The sequence below is a fragment of the Gouania willdenowi genome, chromosome 22 (assembly GCF_900634775.1).
Source record: "Gouania willdenowi chromosome 22, fGouWil2.1, whole genome shotgun sequence".
NCBI lineage: Eukaryota > Metazoa > Chordata > Actinopteri > Blenniiformes > Gobiesocidae > Gouania > Gouania willdenowi.
In genome coordinates, this window is record NC_041065.1 from 33,520,917 (window position 1) to 33,542,195 (window position 21,279).

A 21,279-nucleotide genomic window follows, 5' to 3' on the forward strand; every position below is an offset into this window, starting at 1 on the left:
CAAAATGAGAGGAAAGTACACAGAAATACACATTAAATGAAAACGAAAACACAAAAAACAACAATAAAAACATTCAAAATGACATTTTTGTGTTAAAAGTTTCCCACTCTGGTTCAGACTATATTACTATATAACAAGTGTAGCACGTAAACGTTGATGGGAGGAGCCTAAACGTCCTGTGTGAGTCTAACTAAGCCATGGTTGTTTGTTCTTCAGCTGGTCATGGAGTTCTGTGGAGCTGGATCAGTCACTGATCTGATCAAGAACACAAAGGGAAACTCCCTGAAGGAGGAGTGGACGGCGTATATCTGCAGAGAGATCCTCAGGGTGAGTCTTTGGACCATTTATTTAAAACACATCTACTGATGCAAGATGATCACCATGATGTGACTTCAAACAGAAAAGTGAAATATAATTTACCGTTAAATGTCATTAGTTTTTCCATCTTTGGATGTTGTTCGTCTCTATCAGATTAAGATGTCGTGTTGGTAAATAAATCAAACATTATTTGCTCTAAAAAATTATCAAAAAGTTGAAATTTGACGCTCAACTTTTAGTTTTAATCTCCACTGTAAACACTCTTTTATTAACGTTATTGGTAAAGTTTGGTGCATTGCATTGTGGGATGTGGAGTCCTATAGACGGATGCGTCAAAGTGATCTACCGTGTATATTTTCGGTTTACATTTTAGTATTGTTTGTTGTAATTTTATGAATTTTTTGTTGTCATTTTGTGTGTTTTGCCAGTCACTGTCTGTTTTAGTTGTAATTCCACACATTATTGTGTATTTTTGTTGTACTGTTTTGGTTACTGAGTTTAGACTTTAATCTTACCGTGATTTCTTGTGTTTTCACTTAAAGTTGCAGCAAAAACAAGAGAGGATGTTTATTTGTGTGGTTTATGTGTGGTGGAGTGATGGGAATCACTGGGAATACTGGGAACAGACTAGAACAAAAATGGAGTCGAAACAAGAAAGAATTGACATTGTTGATAAAATTTGGTGCATTGCATTGTGGGATGTGTAGTCCTGTAGACGGATGCATAGATGTGTTTTTACTTCATTCTTACACTGATGGGGAGATAAAAACTAGCTTTCCAGTGCTAATTTCCACCTATGCTCTGTCTTTATCTGATGAAATAATGTATTATTATTATTATTACTATTATAATGAAGTGTTTGATGTTAGCTCAGTGCATCTGTTGAGTTTGTTCAGCCGTGCAGGAGGAAACATGAGGTCAGCTGCAGAGTGAAGGCCCCTGGAGCCACTTCTATTATTATTATTATTATTATTATTATTATTATGCTCTTATTTTGTTAAAGATGTGCCTCTTTCTTTGATGGTCTGCAGGGTCTGACTCATCTCCATCAGCACAAGGTCATCCACAGAGACATCAAGGGACAGAACGTGCTGCTGACGGAGAACGCAGAGGTCAAACTAGGTCAGTCCGTCACCTGACACCATGTGATGGAGCGCGTTTAGAACGAGGAGGCACACGTTTGTCATAGTTTACTTTACTTTTTTCTATGATGTTATGGTTTCATTATTCATAATTTAGACAACTTTTTTTCAGGAAATTTTCTTTGATAAACTGCCAGTCTTCCTCAGAGGCGTCTGCTGATTGCTTTGATTACTACATGTTCATTTTGTCTTCTTTTTTAATAATAACCTGAACATATTATTCAAAAAGAACTTGCTGGAATTTCCTTTTTGTCATTCAGAAAACTAGCATGCTAACGTGTTTGTAGCCGTGTCACTGCTGAGGAAGGGAATAATCCTCTGATAAAAGTGTGTGTGTGTGTGTGAGCAAAGTAACTAACTACTGTGTTCCTCTGTAGTGGACTTTGGGGTTTCGGCCCAGTTGGACAGAACAGTGGGTCGTAGGAACACGTTCATCGGGACTCCTTATTGGATGGCTCCAGAGGTGATAGCGTGTGACGAGAACCCTGACGCCACGTACGACTTCAAGGTAAAACACAAAAACTATGCGTTAAAGTCACCGTCAAAGGATTTTTGTGTGCACGCGTAAAACTCTTTTCCACATATTATCAGTTATCTGGATACTTGAAAAGAAATGCACAAAAATTACACACAAAATGACAAAAGACACTAATATACTGGATGATTACAAAAAATAAAATAACGCCTACAAAAGAAAGGAGAAATTGACAAAATTTGACACAAAAAACTTACAAATAACAACAAACACATGCAAAACGAGAGGAAAATACAGAAAATAACACCTACATACACAAAACAACAACAAAAACTTCAAGAAAAATACACTAAATGACACCAAAAACACACAAAATGATAAAAAATACACATCAGGACAACAAAATACACGAGATGACTACAAAAATAAATTAAAAAAACGCCTAAAAATTCACAAAATGAAAAAAAAATACAAAAATGACACGAAAAACATATAGTTAAAAACAAACACGTGCAAAATGAGAGAAAAATACACAAAATGACACTGAAAACACAGAAATGACATGTAAAACATACAAATCACAACAAAAACTGTCAATGAAACTTTAACATATTCAAAAAGAAGACAAAAATATATTTACATTTTTGTCGAGTAATAAAAACTAAACCATAATTTCGTCACATGGGTTGAAATTCAATCAGACCACTCAGTTAATCACGCGGCAAATTACCACAGAAATTGAAGATATTTATCATTTTACCAAGTTCTTCTGCTTATTATTACATTAATAAAGTAAATAAAATAAGTCTCGATGTGGGTGCACACACTAATCCTTTGACGGGAACCTCAGCTCATATAAATAAAAATATAACCTGTATTTCCTAGAGTCTGAGTGTTGGTGTTTGTTTAATTACAGAGTGATTTGTGGTCACTGGGAATCACTGCAATAGAGATGGCTGAGGGAGCGCCACGTACGTATATTTCTTATTGCTGCTTCCCTCCGTCACTGTCATTCTTCAGTTTAATCACCCACAGCTCATCATGAGCCAGAGGACAATAACTGCTCTCTGCCCACTTATTAAATCATCTTTTCTCTTCCAATGTTTGGCCAAATTAAATGTTTTAACTCCTATTTAAAAGAAAATTGGTCTTCTGCAAATGTAGCTGATAATTGATGCGCTCGGCATCCATTAGTTTAAATATATTAAAAGCTGAAAATGACGAATATAATGTGCTGTTCCTCAGCTTTGTGTGACATGCACCCAATGAGAGCGCTCTTCCTTATTCCACGTAACCCCGCCCCCAGACTCAAGTCCAAGAAGTGGTGAGTGTGTGTCTGTCTGTCTGTCTGTGTGTCTGTCTGTCTGTCTGTGTGTCTGTCTGTCTATCTGTGTGTCTGTCTGTCTGTCTGTCTGTCTGTCTGTCTGTGTGTGTGTGTGCGCGTGTGTGCGTGTGTGTGTGTGTGTGTGTGCGTGTGTGTGATAAAATGTAACCATTTTTCAGGGAATTCTGGGAGTTTTTTTACCAATTGTTCTGAAATTATTCAATTGTCACACTTTAAATTTTTAGTTTGATCGATTAAATACTTTTTGAAATGTGGACAAAGTATATGTTTTTTATGTTACGACAAGTGAAAAACTAATGAAAAATAAGTGAGCTATAGTCTCATGACCAGGATTTACAATATTCACAACAAAAATAAGAGAAAGTTAAACAAGGTAAAACACAAATGTCATAGATGCAGAAAATTCATCCAAAACTACACAAAAATAACTGAAAAAGGCACAAAAACTCCAAAAACACACAAGAAAACAACAAAAATAAAATAAAGTTTCTTATAAAAGGTGAAAAATAAACAAAATGACAAAAAACAAATAAATTGTTGATCTAGGTCCCACTCTAGAAATGATAAAAACTATAGAAACAAATCTATTCAGGAGCTACTAAATCAGGGTTTTTCAACCTTAGGATCGGGACCCCATGTGGGATCACCTGGAGTTTAAATGGGGTCGCCTGAATTTTCTCAAAAATAAAAATAGGTTTTTGACATTTATTATTTATTCTTCTTTTTTTTTTGTTTAAATAAAACAATACACAATCTTAAACAATTGTATTTCTATATTTTTACTTTGTAAATCTAGTTCCACTTAAAATGCAGTAAAACCTTTTTTTTCTGAGCTCAAACTTGATCAAAAAATGTATTCTAGAAATAAATGATTTTCATAAATGTCATCATTTTTTCAGACCAAAGTGTGTGTGATGATCCTGAACATTAGATGACATGTAGTGACTGAGACGCAGAGCGTTGATCGTAGAGCGTTTAATCCCATTAATAATAATGGTTCCAGGTCTAAAAAGTTCCAGTCGTTCATAGAGAGCTGTCTGGTGAAGAGTCACGGCCAGAGGCCCAGCACGGAGCAGCTCCTCAAGCACCCGTTCATCAGGGACCTCCCCAACGAGAGACAGGTCCGCATCCAGCTGAAGGACCACATCGATCGTACCAAGAAGAAGAGAGGGGAGCGAGGTGGGGGCCACGCACACGCCTCAGACACACTGTGGTGGGGGGGGGTTTACACAAAAATTTAAGATTAGGAAGTATATTCAAAAATATAAACCTTTCACGGGATTTGTTTTTTAATTGTATCATATCCGAACAAATATTAGCATTCATTCAAAATTAATACAATTTAAAAAAATGAACAAAATTTAAAATTTCACAAAATTCTGGAAATTTTCAGAATCTGAACCCCCCCCTTTGAAGAATGAAAATGTTCAAGCCCCTCCCATTGTGGCAAAAAAAAAAAAAATGGGTAAAAGTTTTGCTTTTTTAAAAGAAAAAGAATTGTGTCATTCATCAAATTTCATAAAAAATAACGTAAAATTTACAATCACATATTTTAGAACATCATAATAAAGCAAAAAAAAAGGTCGTTTAACAGATCGGCTGTTGACCAATGACGATGCTCGTTTCACTTCATAAATTGAAGAATGAAAATTTTCTGTATGTTTTGAGTTGAATTTTGCTGTTTTCATCTAAAGATCAGTCGTCAGTTCTAGAAATCCACCAAAGTGTGAAAAACACGACAAAGTACGAGGAGGAAATCAGGAAAAAAGAATTTCCTGTAAAGAGGAAAAGCTTTGAAACGAGCAGAAATACAAAATATAAGCTGTAAATAATGTAAATATTGATATACTTATAGCTGGAAAACATACGTTGAACTGAAGAGTGAAGATTATGAGAATCAGTGCAAAGCATTGAAGAACTCAGTGACAAGTGTCATTTTTAAAATAATTAATTGACTTTTTCATCAATATTTAGTTTTTCTTGCCCATAATTTAAATCTAAATAAGTTGTTAATTAGTGAAAAACTCCCAGATTTTTTTTATTGTTACTTTTTCAATTATACATACATATAAACAAAAACATTGACATCAATGATGTTTCATTTAAGAACAGTGAAACATCCCCTCCCCCACCCATAGCTCCAGCTGTTTTATAAACAATAACGGAAGTTCAAACATGCTGAGAAAGGGTAAATTATAGAAAGTATATAAAATATACAAAATAAATATATGCATATGTACACAATACACACATGCCCACATATATGCATACTGTACATAAACTAAAAATGAATTGAAAAAAATAATGAGTGAACAACAAAATAAATAACTTAATAGCTCTAATTTACAGTATCCTTAGATTTCATTTTCTCTATGTAAGTGAGAAAAGTTCTCCAGATAGTATAAAATTTCTGGGCACTGCCCCTTGTGGTGTATCGTATTTTCTCATATTTCAAAAAATGAACAATATCATTTAGCCATCATTGAAAACTCGGAGGATGTTTGTCCTTCCATTTAAACAATCAGTCGGCGTGCCAAGAGAGAACCAAAAGCAACCATAGTTTTGACCCAACGACTGAGATGCAAGTCAGGTGGTTTGACCCCAAATATCGCCGCTATGGGAGTGGGTTTTAATGACGTTTTTATGACATCTGTAAATGTTGAAAATATCAGTTTCTAAAACCCATCCAGTTTTATGCAGGACCAAAACATGTGTGTAAGAGTTCCTGGTGCTTGCCTACAACGGTCACACAAGGGATCAATATCAGGAAACATTTTAGACAGTTTGATTTTGGATCAATGGAGGCGATGCATGACCTTAAATTAGATCACGGCGTGTCTTAAACAAAGGGAAGAACAGTGTATATTTACCACAGCTTCTTCTCAGATTCTCTCAGAAAGTTCTAACCATAATTCTTCAGTTTTTCAACCTGATCAAAGGTTTCAAGTCGTGAGTGTAAATTAAAGAACAAACAAGTCCAATGGAGCCTTTAGAACATGGGTTCAGCTGGTCGGTGTGGATGGAAAAGAGGAGATAAATGTTGATACAAAATTACGAATCTGAAGATATCTGAAGAAATGTGACCGTGGAATATTGAATTTTGATGTCAATTGATCAAAAGATGCAAAAGTGTCGTTAATAAACATATTTCCAATTGTAGTGGCTCCTCCTTTAACCCAGACATCGAACGCTTTGTCCATGATTGATGGTTTGAAGAGATGGTTTTTTGTCATAGGATTGAAATATCTTTTAATGAAAAAACTCTTTGAAATTGCGTCCATATCTTAAAAGAGTGTTTAATTATTGGATTTGAAGAATATTCAGATATACGTTTAGATAAAGGAAGATTTGTATTAAGCAATGCATCTAAAGAGGTAGAGGTAGAGGTAGAGGTAGAATGACAGGACAAATGTTCCAATTGAAGCCATTTAGGGGTTGAATCAGAGTTTTGGGATCCTTTCCAGTAGAGTTTATTTCATATGTTGGCAGCCCAGTAGTATTGTTGAAAGGGCGACCGTGGCTCAGGTGGTAGAGGGTCGTCTTCTGATCGAGAGGTTGGCGGTTCGATCCCAGTACCTGACTATGTGTCGAAGTGTCCTTGGGCAGTCCTGTCCCACTGGTGTGTGAATGTGAGAGTGATTGGGTGAATGAGCTGATATGTAAAGTGCTTTGAGACTGTTTCAGTGGTGATAAAGCTCTATATAAATCAAGTTCATTTAACATTTACCAAAGTTCGGGAGGGAAAATCCACCATTTTGACAATGACGTTGTAAGATATTTTTACGTATTCTAGGTATTTTCTTATTCCAAATGAACTCTGATATTAGTTTATCAATTGATGTGAAAAAAGATCTTGACAGGAACAGAGGAATGCTCTGAAAAACATACAAAAATGTAGGCAGCATTGATTCTAAAGGCAGCAGACGTGTTTTAAATGACACAATAATGGGGGAAATTAGCTTTGAAAATGTCATTAAACCAGATTTATTTTTTAATCTTCTTCAGTTCAAACAAACACAATAAAGATAAAAATAAATGTTTGTTGTGTTTTTAACTGAGGAAATCTAAAGAAAACTAAACTAACGTACTTAATGTTTATGTTTAGATGAGACAGAGTATGAGTACAGTAGAGCTAAACTAACGTACTTATTGTTTATGTTTAGATGAGACAGAGTATGAGTACAGTAGAGCTAAACTAACGTACTTATTGTTTATGTTTAGATGAGACAGAGTATGAGTACAGTAGAGCTAAACTAACGTACTTATTGTTTATGTTTAGATGAGACAGAGTATGAGTACAGTAGAGCTAAACTAACGTACTTATTGTTTATGTTTAGATGAGACAGAGTATGAGTACAGTAGAGCTAAACTAACGTACTTATTGTTTATGTTTAGATGAGACAGAGTATGAGTACAGTAGAGCTAAACTAACGTACTTATTGTTTATGTTTAGATGAGACAGAGTATGAGTACAGTAGAGCTAAACTAACGTACTTATTGTTTATGTTTAGATGAGACAGAGTATGAGTACAGTAGAGCTAAACTAACGTACTTATTGTTTATGTTTAGATGAGACAGAGTATGAGTACAGTAGAGCTAAACTAACGTACTTATTGTTTATGTTTAGATGAGACAGAGTATGAGTACAGTAGAGCTAAACTAACGTACTTATTGTTTATGTTTAGATGAGACAGAGTATGAGTACAGTAGAGCTAAACTAACGTACTTATTGTTTATGTTTAGATGAGACAGAGTACGAGTACAGTAGAGCTAAACTAACGTACTTATTGTTTATGTTTAGATGAGACAGAGTATGAGTACAGTGGAAGTGAAGAGGAGGATGAAGACAGAGACATGGGTGAACCCAGGTACGTGTTTAATCACAAACACAAACACCACCAGGTTAAAAACACGCTCTCATCTACTTCCTCTCAGCTCCATCATCAACATCCCGGGCGAGTCCACCCTGAGGCGGGACTTCCTGCGCCTCCAGCTGGCCAATAAGGAGCGTTCTGAGGCTCAGAGACGTCAGCAGCTGGAGCAGCAGCAGAACGAGGAGCACAAACGTTTACTGTTGGCTGAGAGACAGAAACGCATCGAGGAGCAGAAGGAGCAGAGGAGGAGGCTGGAGGAGGTACCAACCACAGACCATCTACTGTACCATCTTTGTTTGGTTCCTCTGATTGTCCACCAACGTTTACTAAAGTCTTTTTCAGGGTTTACTCGTTTCCATTTCATCATCTTTCCCTGTTTCAATGACTTTACTGCTGTATAAACTTTGAGAAATCATACCAAACATGATAAATAGGGTCAATAAAGTCATTATTTTTACATTTTATATGCTTTAGGTGATTTACAAAAATTGGGATGGTTACGCTGAAATCACGCATGAGCGACGTTAGCCACATGCTAACCCTCAGCTAGCTGTTTAACAGGAAACAATCCCATGAAATGTGTGATATGATCCCAAAACATTATTTATGAAACGTTAAATTACCTCCAACCAGAGAATCATCCTCACATTTTGCACAAAATCTTCCACAGTTTTAGATTGAAGATGTTTCTGCTGAGTCTAAAAGTGATGACTCATTGTGTGTTCATTATATCGCCTCTAAATCACCTCACTGAACATATTGACAGATGTAATAAATACTGAAGTGGTGGTAAACTTCTGTTGTAGCCACAGCTGCTCTGACGGAAGCGTCATTGGCCCCTCCCACCACCTTTTGTAAATGTTTGTTATTTTTGCCTATTTTTAGTGTTTTTTGCGCATTTTTTGTGTATTTCTGTCATCATTTGTCATTTTTTGTAAATTTCTTTGTTATTCTTATGTGTTTTTTGTGTCATTTTGTAAATATCTGTTATTTTGTCTATTTCTATTTGTAACTTTTTATGTCATTTTCTAGTAATTTTTTGTTTTCTTGTGCAACCTTTTTATATATTTTAGTCATTTTGGTTTTTTGTTTTTGTTTTGTGGTCCTTTGCTATTTTGTATATTTTTGTTGTTATTTTTTAAATGTCTTCATTTTGTGTATTTTTATTAGTCTTTTATCTTTTGTGTGTATTTCTGTTATATACATACTGTATATATATATATATATATATATATATATATATATATATATATATATATGTTTCTGTTATTTTTGTTGTCCTTTTGTGTATTTTTGTAACTTCATATGGTTTTTGTTGTTGTATTTCTGCAGTTACTTTGTTCTGTTGCTTTGGGGGACACGACAACGTGTAAAGGAAGGAACATCTGTTTTTACAGCACTTTTGGATGTTTTTTTTGCTTCATTGATCATCTATAAACTGATCAGTGATTGATCTGGTTCTGCAGCAGCAGCAGCGTGAGCGTGAGCTCAGGAAACAACACGAGAGAGAACAGAGGAGACGTTATGAAGAAATGGAACAGCTCCGTAGAGAGGAGGAGAGGAGGCACGCAGAGAGAGAACAGGTTCATACACAGGTTCATACAATAACTAATAAACCCTAAAATCACTGTCACCTCACCACTACATTTTATCACCTCTTTCCTTCTCATTAGAATGCTTCTGAATAGTTTTTTAAATTAACCAGAGTGTGAACGTCATTTATTCTATAAAGAGGACTTTAATATCTACTTTATTTTGGCTTTTATAATGTAAAGCCCTTGAAAACATGAGGAAATGTGATCATAATCTACACTAAAACTCAAAGGTGTTGCTTTGTTTGTTAAACTCAATCCCACTCTTAGATTTGTTTGTGTTTTGTCCTCTCTGTCAGCTTTAAAAGCTCTACTTATTTCTATTTTCTCTACTTATTGTTTCCCTCCAGCTACATCCTTCTTTTCATCGATATTTTCTGTGTTTACTCCTTACGTCTGACTTCTTTCCTCTTCCCGTTTTGCTGCTACGTCGGGAGATTACTGCATCTTTCTTTCTTTGTGTGTGATTCCAACTTGTTCTCTTAATCTATTTCTGTCTCCTTGTGCCGTGCCGTGCTGCTCAGGAGTATATCCGTAGACAGCTGGAAGAGGAACAGAGGCAGTTAGAGATCCTGCAGCAGCAGCTCCTACAGGAACAGGCTTTATTAATGGTAACGGTGCCGTTAAACGTCTCACATCCCGTCTGTTTTTGGTGTTGTGCTCCCTAATCCATGCATGCATTCACTTTGCTGAATGTGAATCGTGTCAAGGGAAACAGTTACAGTAACTATTCCTCAGGAAATCCGTTAATCAAAGGTATTTAACGCTAAAAAGTTCAGCAGAAGGAAAATCTTTGAGTTCCAAACGTTAGAAATGATTTGATCCAACACCAACATGTCCTATAAACTGTTTGTCTGAAGGTTTTCACTCATTCATTCATTGTTTTTAGAGTTATTTCTATGTGGGTTTGTTGTCGTTTTGTGTATTTTTTAGTTTATTTGTTGTCGTGTGTTTCTGAAGTCATTTTGTGTGTATGTGCTTTTTTGTAATTATCATATCTGTCATTTTCTATGTGTTTTGTTGTCGTTTTGCATATTTTTGTTATTTATTTGTGGTTTCTGAAGTAACTTTGTGTATTTTTTTGTACGTTTTTTGTGTGTATTTATTTTTCCTGTAGTTTTGAATGTTTTTGGATTCATTTCTGTGTTTTTGTTGTCTGTTTTGTGTATTTTTCCTGTAATCATTTTTTTTATTTATGCTTTTCTATGGATACATATTTCCTGTAATTTTGTGTTTTGTAATCATTTCTACTGTTTTTTTGTCGCTTTGTTTATTTTTTTGTTATTTACTTGTGGTCAGTTTTATGTATTTTTTTTTGTAGGTTTTATTGGAATCTTTTTTTTTTAAATTATTTCTGCATTTTAGTGTATGTATTTTCCCTGCAACTTTGTGTATTTTTGTTGTCGTTTTGTACATTTTTTTGTCATTTATCTGTGGTTTCTGGTGTGATAATATTTCCTATAGTGATGTTATTGTTGCATGTAACCTTCACATAAGTGTTTGTATATTGTATGTTTTGGGGTCTTTATGGGAGGAGCAATGAACCTCGTTAGAAAGCAGAAATTATTCTGAAACGTAAAGTCCATTAATCAGACATCCATGGAATGTGTTGGACAAACAAAAACCATCCAGGAGTTTTCAGGTCGTGTCGTTACCTTCACCTTCTGATGGTTCTCCGCTGTTCCTCACCTCCGTCCGTTCTTCCAGGAGTACAAGCGTAAGCAGATTGAGGAGCAGCGTCAGGCGGAGCGTCTCCAGAGGCAGCTCCAGCAGGAGAGGGCCTACCTGGTGTCTCTGCAGCAGCAGCAGCAGCAGGAGGGACGACAGGCTGAGAAGAAGCAGCTGTACCACTATAAAGACGTCATCAACCCCAACGATAAACCAGCCTGGGCTAAAGACGTAAGAACGCACTACGACGTGCACCATTTAAATACCATCGTTTTCATCAGATAAAGACAAAGTGTCATAGATCAATAACTCCTTAACTCCTTATTGTCATTGTTGGTAAAGTTTGGTGCATTGCATTGTGGGATGTGGAGTCCTGCAGACGGATGCATAGATGTTTTTACTTCAATCTCACTGTGATTTCTTTGTTTGGCCCCAAAAAACTCTGACAAAGTGACTTTTCAACACATTTCTGATGTTTTCACTCATGCCTTCAAGAAACTAGGAATATTTTTTTTTAATAATTTGAGCCCATTTTTGCTTAATTTTACCCATTTTCATCACTTTTTCTTGTCATATTTTTGCTCCTTTTAATGTGTTTTTGCTACATTTCTCCCATTTCTGACACTTCTACATCACATTTTAATGACTTTTCTACACATTTTTCTACTTTCCAGACATTTTCAGCACAAATAAACCATTTCTACCACTTTTACACCTAATGTCTATATGTTGACCCATTATTGTCAATTTTAACCTCTTTTCACCAGATTTCATGTTTATTTTTGCCAATTTAACCACATTCACAATTTGTCATGTCCATTATTTGCCAGTTTAAACTAATTGTTCCAATATTGACTCTTTATTTTACCACTTTTTCTGTCTGTTTTTGTCCACTCTAATTTGCAAATTTTAACCAATTTCTGTGGTTTTTAAAATCCCATTTCATCACATTTTTCACCATTTTATTAGTGATTAAAACCATGATTTCCATCTTTAAGATGACTATAATAATATTAATAAACGTTCCTGGATAACAGTGGATATTATTCAGATGAATAAATAAATGTGGTTATCACAGATTCATAGAACAATAGACCATCATTTTACTGACTTTATGGATGGACCCCAAAAATCTCTCCTTTATTCCCCCTTATAGATGGTCCTGTCTCCACATGACTGTTCTTCAATGTTCATGTCTGTGTTCAACCACCTTCAGCTTCAGTGGGGGTCCCTGCTCTCTGGGACCTTTATTTTGAAGGGTCCCCGCTCTCTGGGACCTTTATTTTGGCGGGTCGCACATTGAAAAGGTTGAACAATCCAACTTTTCCAACAATGTTGATGAGTGTTAATATTTCATCTTTTTACATCAATGGTTTTGTAAATATTGATCTCTGAGGTGACACTATGTCTTTATCTGATAAATATTTAAGGTATTTGTGTGTTTTGTGTTTTTTTTGCTTTGTTTCAGCTTGTTTTCAAATAATCTGCAGATCTTGTTTTTTTTTGAGTCTGAATGAAGTTTGTCTCCTGTTCATGCCATGATGTCACATCTGTGTTTGTTGCTCCGCCCCTTTCTGACTCTGCCTCTGACTCCTAGGTCCTAAAGCAGCAGCATGCTCACGGTAACCCCCCCCACCCCCTCCTCCGACACCACCAGTCATTCAACGTACCGTCGTCTGGCCCCCAGGGGCCGCAACGAGTTCAGGCCCCCAGACGAACACCGTCCCACGCTGCCCAGCTCCTCTCCTCCCCCCTCCCCCACATGTGCATGTCCTTAGACCCCGGGGAGGTTCTAGACCCCGGCCTGAAGAAGGAGATCAGTCAGCAGGTCAGGGAGTTTAGAGCTCAGAGGCACAACGACAAGAGTCGCATTCCAGGACCAACGAAGAAGAACCAGGACGCTCCCAGTCAGAGAGCGGCGTCCCAGTCTAACGTGGTGGTTCCTCAGCCGGTTCCAGTCGGACTCAAGAACCAGAAAGAAAAGCCCAGGGAGGCGTCCATCCTCGGGTTCAAATCTCAGAAAACTCAGGCTGGATCCAACCCGTTGTTCAAACTGGTTAGTTCTGGTTTCACTGGCCGTGCTAGAGTAGATGTAGAGTGTATAGATCAGCATCTCTACTCCGCCCTGCCTCGACAGAGACATTCTTACTCACCCGCCTCCAGTCAGGTCCCTGAACACATGCACTTCCTGTCCCGACTGAAGCCCCTCCCTCTGATTGGACACGATAGTTCTCTGATATCATTGGGTCTTAATCCCCAAACGTCCAGGCCCAACTCCCCTGGAGCTCCGCAGCTCCTGCCTGGAGACGCCTTAGGCCCCACCCCCGCCGACGCTTTCCCCTCCCACTTCTACCTCCAGCTGGACTCTCCCCGTCCAGCTCCGTTTCCCATCATCATCTCACACAGGTTGACATCCCACAGCTCCCTGCATTGTTCTCCTCATGGATCTCAGACCCAGAGTAACATGTCCTCACATTATACGTCCCTCCAAAGCTTATCTATAGAAGAATAGACACCAGCACTCATTTGTACTTCTATGTTTGTGTACGTCTACGTTCCCTGTATCAGTATTTTACTGACGGGAAAATAGTCCCATGTTTTCTGAACGTCCTCTAAAGCAGGGTACACACACGAATAAACTGTATATATTATTTTCAAGTTGAGGGTGTGGCCAATACGACGGTGTGCACACGTGTGTCCAGTGTGTGCGTCTGTAGGAGGTAGAATATTACTGACAGCCCCCCCTACAGCTGAATGACTGAACTGAATATTTAAAAACCAGCTCCACGTAATATGAGAAAAATGTAACAGCTTTAATAACTCAGAACAGAAGTCATACATCTGTTGAATATTTGTTGTTTTTTCTGTGCCAAAAATGAGACGTTTGGTTGAAAAAAGAAGCAAATACCGGCACGTATGGATTTATGGTGGAAAGAGCGAAAAAAAAGTACAATAAGGTTTAAAATGTAAGATATCTCCGCTAGTTTTTAATAGTAGGAAGTAAGAAACGACGTTAGGTTTATTCAGAAGTGATCACGTCTGGGGCGGAGCCATGTATCAGTCTGGTTCCAGTAAAAAGTGCCATAAAAAGCTGTAATGATCTGATACGCAGACGTGGAGCAGAGAGGAGGAGACTTCAGTTTAAACTCATCAAAATACATGTAAATCTCCATTAAACCAGTACAGCAGCCCTCCTACCTGCACGTTCTAATTGGCCGAGGCTTTGAAGGGCACCCTCATCAGCCAATAGGGTGCAGCCTATGTGACAATTCAGCCTTTATGTGAATTTTTCTTGGAAAATTGTTAAATAATTGGAATGCGGCCAATACAGCGGTGTGTGAAATAGGAAAACACGGTCGTTGATTTTCCTCGTCCTCGACCAACGGTTTTATGTCTCATCAGACGATGGTGTGGTCTGAGCTTTGTTCTAATAATCTGCTCTGAAACACAATGGGGTCGACACTCGTAAATATTAAACTTGTTCAATATTTAACATCTTGACTTACTCTGTTTTGTGGCGTTGAGCGGAATAATATTAATAATAATAATTCATTTTATAAAATACATAACAATCATAAGTTAAAAGCTTGTAATGCTGCGTTCAAGGCAACTCGGAAAATTTCCCAGTTGAAAATTCTGATCTCAGACTTAAATTGTGTTGAACAGCAGAACGTGGAAATATCTCCCAACATATATATTATATTGTTTTAATTAATAATTTAAATTATCCTGACTTTAACGAGCAGGAGCTCCGACTTCAGGTGGCGTTCAAAGACCCTTTTTCAAGTAATAAGTCGGAAAATCATCCCAAGTACGGAGTTGCTTGGGATGCAGTGTTCCATCACGTTAGATCTCGTTTGATTTTTTAGCTCTGTGTGTGTGTGTGTGTGTGTGTGTGTGTGTGTGTGTGTGTGTGTGTGTGCGTGCGTCTGCTTTAAATTCCAAGGCGTTCAGCGTGATTTGAATATTGGTGGGTGTGTGGTTGATCATCCGTCTTTCCGTGTTATCCTTGGGACGAGCTGTGACCTCCATGTTTACGATTTAAAGGCTCCATCCTGAGTCTGGATAAAGGAAAAGTAGACGATAAGAGAGTAGATGAGTTCTGAGGCTCATTTATCCTGCGTGTCAGGGCTAAACTTTATTTATTTTAACCGTAAACACCAAATTCTCCTCTTGTCTATAGCTTCAAACCCATCAGAGAACTAAAAACCTACTTCAGAAGGATGTCCATGGCACATGCACTGTCCAATCAGGACAGCGCAATTAGCTAAATATCAAACCGGGAGATGTAAGGAATTGTGTGCTTTTATTTTGGAAAGCTTACGGATTCAGAATCAACCGTCCAAGTCCAGTAAGAAGTTAAAATCCTGCAAAAACTTCACAAACACAAAAAAAAAAACATGTAGTAGTCACGCCCACCGATTGACAAACAAACTGTGTGTGTTTTGTGAATGTGTGGTTTCATTCAGAAGCTAATGCAGACTGTTTTGCAAATAAAAAACGTACTAATCAAACAAATACAGCATGTCTACAACAAAAAAAATGTCTTTCAACTATTAAAAAGTCCTTTAAGTACGAAACATTTATTTCAAGTACAAGAAATGTACCTTTAATTAAAAAAAATCCTTCTAGTTAAAAAAAAAAGTACAAAAAAAGCTGCAGAATGTTTTGCAAATAAGAAACGCACCAATCCAATGTCTTCAAATACAAAAAAATTAACCTCAACGGCAAAACATGTCCTTCAACTATGAAAAAAATTCCTTCAAGTTCAAAACATTTACTTTATGCACAAAAATGTCCTTCAAGTTAAGAAAAAATCAATTCAACTATAAAAAAGTCCTTCAACTACAAAAAGTGTTCTTCAAGTTAAAAAAATGTCATTCTAGATCAAAAATGTCCTTCAGGTACACACAAATGAATGTAGTATATTTTTTGGTATTTTTAGAAAAGTTTCTTTGCGTGTGTAAAACATGCTGTATTTGTTTGATTGGTGCGTATCTTATTTGCAAAAACAAAACATTAGTTTGTGAATGATGTTTTGTATTTTCAAACTCCACTGAATTAGTTTGTGACTGCTTTGTGTTTTTTGTGCGTCTGTGAAGTTTTTGTGTTTTTTTAACTCCCATTGTGTAGCAGAGGGACTTTGTGTTGCACTTCACACAAAAATAGAAGTACAAATCATTCAATAAATTGAAAAATAGACACATATTATATTTTTATATAATCTGTTTGTCACTCCTTGTTATTTTACCTGATTTTTTCATTGATTTGAGAAAATCTTTCTGCTGGGAATGAGATCCAAAGGTGAAATGCCGACATTCAAACCAACCAATCACTGTAACCCAACCCTGTGAACGCCACGACACACGTATTAGTGTTTAATGGCATCAGGGAGCGACCTTCACAGCTTCACTGTAGGTCAGTCAACCAGCCAATCGTGTCCCACTTTGGTGAAAAGGTGGTGGGATCCTTTTTGTCACACTTTTACTCACATTACGTATCTTTCTTCTCGTAGATGCAGCTTCTTCCAGTATCTGCTCTTCTTGTAGAAAAAAAATGTTTTTTGGGTAGTAACTAATACATAATCAGGGGCCGGGCAAACTAAGCTAAAATGTTCTTTTTCGGAGGAAATCCTTCTTCCAGTGCATTAAAAATGACCAAATTTATCACAAAGCTCCAGTCCCATTAAACGTGGTGCTACAGCAAACCTCTAATGTTCCACATTTTGAAAATTCACAATAAATCAACCAAATGTGCTACACATTTACAACTTTCACCAACATGTTGCCCTAATACTAAATAAACTTTGGTACATTTGAACCTATTGTAAATTATAAAGTCATCACTGTGTTTTTATCAAAAACTATAAAACTCCTTTTACTATTTTTGCTGAATTGACACTGTCTACAGCTCATATTCAGACACAAACCATCCACACATTTATGATTTCCTAAACATCAAAATGTTTGACTCTAAACTGTAATGTAACCATATACTTGCAAAATATTGCTAAATAAATGATCAATATTCATTAAAAATAATGACACAATTCTATGGTCTATTTGGAAAATATCAGAATTTTATCTCAAAAACTAGCAGCTCCATTATTCTATAAATCTGTACTAACCACATTTATTTATTTATCTAAATAATATCCACTGTTATTCATGACGTAGTCATCTTAAAGATGGAAATCTTTGTTTTAATCAGAAATAAATAGAGTTCAAAGTGACCAAAAATGGTGAAAAAGGTGATAAAATGGGATTTTAAAAAAACCACAGAAATTGGTTAAAAGTTACAAATTAAAGTGGATAAAAATGGACAGAAAGAAGTGGTTAAAAAGGGGCAAAAAAATTAGTAACAATTAGTTTAAACTGACAAATAATGGGAATGACGAAATGTTAGTGTGGTTAAAACAGGCAAAAAATAATCATAAAATTTGGTGAAAAGAAGTTAAAAGTGACAATAATGGGTCAACATATGTGGCATTATGTGTAAAAGTGGTAGAAATGGTTTATAAGTGCTGAACATGTCTGGAAAGTGGAAAAAATGTGTAGAAAAGACATAAAAATGTGATGTAGAAGTGTCAGAAATGGGAGAAATGTAGCAAAAATACATTAAAAGGAGCAAAAATATGGCAAGAAAAAGTGTTTGGTGTAAAAAGTTTGGTGTAATTGCAGAAAAAAGGTAAAAATTAGCAAAATTGTTCAGAAGATATTCTTAGTTTGTTGAAGGTTGAGAACCCCTGATAAAGAGGATGTTTTTTTAGTGTTAAAGGTTATGAGTTCAAACCTTGACTCATTCCAAAGTTTCCATTTCTGTCTGATATTGCCTGGCCCCTGACCATTGCTGTGCAGCAGCTATATTTATGTGGTGTTATTACCTAAAGACCCTTTATATGTAGTCAGACTCTGGTATTAAAACATATTTCTCACTAACACGGACTAATTCTACCTTTGCAGATCAAACTGGGCTGTGACGCAGAACTAACACTAAATATTTCAGGAGGAGTTTTCTTTTCTACCTCTGACTCACTAGCACGCTGCTGACACAGATTGGAAGAATGACGGTGTTAGCTGTTTCATAATCTGGAATAATCCATCAGGATTATGAGCTCATCTGAAATGACTAAAGCCTTTAAAAAGCAGATTTGTGTGACTATTCACCTGTTGGATAATCCAACGATGCCCCGCTGAGCAACCAGCCTCTAAACTTTAAAACCACTAGAGTTTTTTGGGGAGTAAAAGTGTGAATTAGGCATCAGACGGTCCCTGGTGCTCGTCAGATAATCTGATTATCAGATTACAGCAGCAGGAGAAAAGCCTCTGCTTTACTCACATAGTTATTCTGTGATCTCCTCTCTGATTGGCTCCTGAATGTAAACAAACAAAAGGACATGACAACAACAACACTGTCATTGCTTTGATCTGAATGTAGCGTCTGATGATTCAGCGTTTTTCATTGGCCCGTGGACGCTGTGACTCGTTAGCTGTAGGTGGGACAAGAGTTACTCAAAATAAATCTGTTATTATACATAAAAAGTATTAATTATAACTAAAACTAAACTTCTCTCCTCAAACGTCGAGACCCAAAAGTGGCCCAACTTTAATAAAACACTTCAATATTCAGGAATTTACTTAATATATGAATAATATTTTTTTGGTACTTTTTATTTTTCCAAATTTATTTTTTAATTAATTTTTTTTTTAGGCTTGTGGATGAAATCTGCTGCCTGCATTCTGTTAATAAAAATGATTTATTTAATTTGGCTAAAATACAATTATTCTGAGAAAAATGGGAAATTCCCGCATTGCTACAACCATGTGGTAGACCCTGAGATGAGCACCCTTTATTACAGCAGATAACATGATAGTGTCTGATCTGAGCGTCACATGATTAGAATAATGACCAATCAGAGCATTAACACAGGAAACTACAAAGAGTTAGTGTGTTTTTTATTGTTGTTTTATGTGTTTTGGACTAAATGTGTGTTTTTGATGTCATTTAATTTAGTTTTGCAGTTTTCTCTCATTTTCTCTTTTTTTTTTTTTTTTGTTATTTTTATATTTTCTTTGGTAGTAATTGTCTATTTATCTTGTTGTTTTGCATGTTTTTTGTTTTCATTCTTGTACTATTGTTGTTGTTTTGTGTATTTTTGTTGTCATCATGTGTGTTTTTGAGTAGTTTTTTTTTATATTGTTTTGGGTTTTTAGAGTTGTTGTTTAAAACACACCTGTTGATTAAAAACAAAAAAGAAAAATCTGAAAAATCCACACAAAATGACAGAAAATTGACAAAACAACAATAGAAATATGCAAATTGAATTGAAAAACACAAAATAACCACAAACACACACACATTTTACAAAAACCATTTGGTGATTCCTGTATTAATGCCCTGATTGGTTGTTATTCAAATGTTGATCATGTGACCCTCAGATCAGATACGATCACATTTTTGTGTTGCCAATCTTTGCTCTGAAATAACAAATGAAATCTGTCCTAAAATCTAAATCTTCACATTATGAACTCTCCCACTGAGCTAACGAGGCTAAGCTCGTTTATTGGCTGGTGCTTTAGATGATGGTGTTAGTGATGATGATGATGATGATGATGATGATGATGGCGTTCCACGGGGGCTCAGGTGTGTCGTTGCTTTGTGTTGTGAGTGACGGAGGTGTGTGACTCGTCTCAGGTGGAGGAGCGTTCTAAGCTCAACAGACAACAGGAAAAAGACTCCCCCCTCCCTCCCCGCTCAGAGTCCTTCAGCAGCGGGGGGGGCATGCAGCCCGCCCACACCCCACCCATCCATCGCTCCATCCAACCACAGGTGTGTGTGTGTGTGTGTGTGTGTGTGTGAGAGAATGTCTGGCCTCGTTCTAGGTGGAGAAAATCAAGCTGAATGTGTTTTTTCCTTCATTTTTGTCCCCTTTCCTCTTCATCCCCCCTCCCACTCTTTACCCCCCCCCCCCCCACACACACACACACACACACTCTTTAATAAACCTCCTCTTCCTCTCTATAGATGGCCCACCTGGTTCCAGTGAAGACCCACTCCAGCTCCATGTCTGGTTCCCAGTCCCTGCAGGAACAGTCGGGCTCAGTGTTAAGTGAAGGGGTCAGTGGGGGCTCCCCCAGGCCGGACATGCCCCGCCAGAACTCAGACCCCTCCCCTGATACCCCAGGAGCCCCAGGGCGCATCACCAGCAGGGATGAGCGGGACAGAGACAGGGACAGGACAGCGTGGCTCAGAGAGGAGGACATCCCCCCCAAGGTTTGGAACCTCAAAAACCAGGAAATACTGTGAAAGGATTATTAATACGAGTTATGATTCAATTTAAAACATCATTGGGTGTCAAAGTACTTTTACCTGTTTTAAAAAATACAGATTCTTATATTTCTGATGCCAAAAACACAAAAAACATGTTATATTAAAATAAAAGACAACATTCATGAACTAATGCAGCTCGTTTTGCAAATAAGAAACATACCAATCAAACAAATACAAATATAAAGAAATGTTTCACAAAGATATCAAAGTAGAAAACAAGACATTTATTTTACTTTAAAAGTTTTACTGTAGAAACTTTAGATGTTTGCTGGCATTTGTTTGTAAATCTGCAGGAAAATTTGTGACAAAAGTCACTCGAGAGTTTTGCGATGTTGAATTTGAGTTTTTTGTACTTAAAGGAATTTTTTTTGCACTTCAATCATTTTTTTTGGGATATTTTTTTTTACCTAAAGGATATTTGTTGCACTTGAAAGATATTTTCTGTACTACTTAAAATCTTTTTTTGTACTTAAATGATATTTTTTGTACTTAAAGAAATGTTTCCATATATGCGTTCACATGCTGTTTGATCAGA

General features: G+C 36.7%; 1 protein-coding gene across 19 annotated transcripts in view; it reads left to right on the forward strand.

Moving 5' to 3' along the window:
• Positions 1-21,279, forward strand: part of tnika (TRAF2 and NCK interacting kinase a) — an 83,246-nt gene that overhangs the window by 42,473 nt on the left and 19,494 nt on the right. For 4 of the 19 annotated variants that reach the window (XM_028437413.1, XM_028437414.1, XM_028437417.1 and 1 more), the window contains exons 5-18: positions 217-327; positions 1,350-1,440; positions 1,838-1,968; positions 2,852-2,906; positions 3,181-3,259; positions 4,284-4,459; positions 8,082-8,148; positions 8,216-8,414; positions 9,621-9,749; positions 10,271-10,357; positions 11,454-11,645; positions 13,012-13,470; positions 20,109-20,243; positions 20,439-20,687. In XM_028437413.1, coding sequence (XP_028293214.1) covers positions 217-327; positions 1,350-1,440; positions 1,838-1,968; positions 2,852-2,906; positions 3,181-3,259; positions 4,284-4,459; positions 8,082-8,148; positions 8,216-8,414; positions 9,621-9,749; positions 10,271-10,357; positions 11,454-11,645; positions 13,012-13,470; positions 20,109-20,243; positions 20,439-20,687 — 2,160 coding nt within the window. The remainder of the gene's footprint in view (positions 1-216; positions 328-1,349; positions 1,441-1,837; positions 1,969-2,851; positions 2,907-3,180; positions 3,260-4,283; positions 4,460-8,081; positions 8,149-8,215; positions 8,415-9,620; positions 9,750-10,270; positions 10,358-11,453; positions 11,646-13,011; positions 13,471-20,108; positions 20,244-20,438; positions 20,688-21,279) is intronic. The other 15 variants (XM_028437421.1, XM_028437422.1, XM_028437430.1 and 12 more) reach the window with 8 other exon arrangements.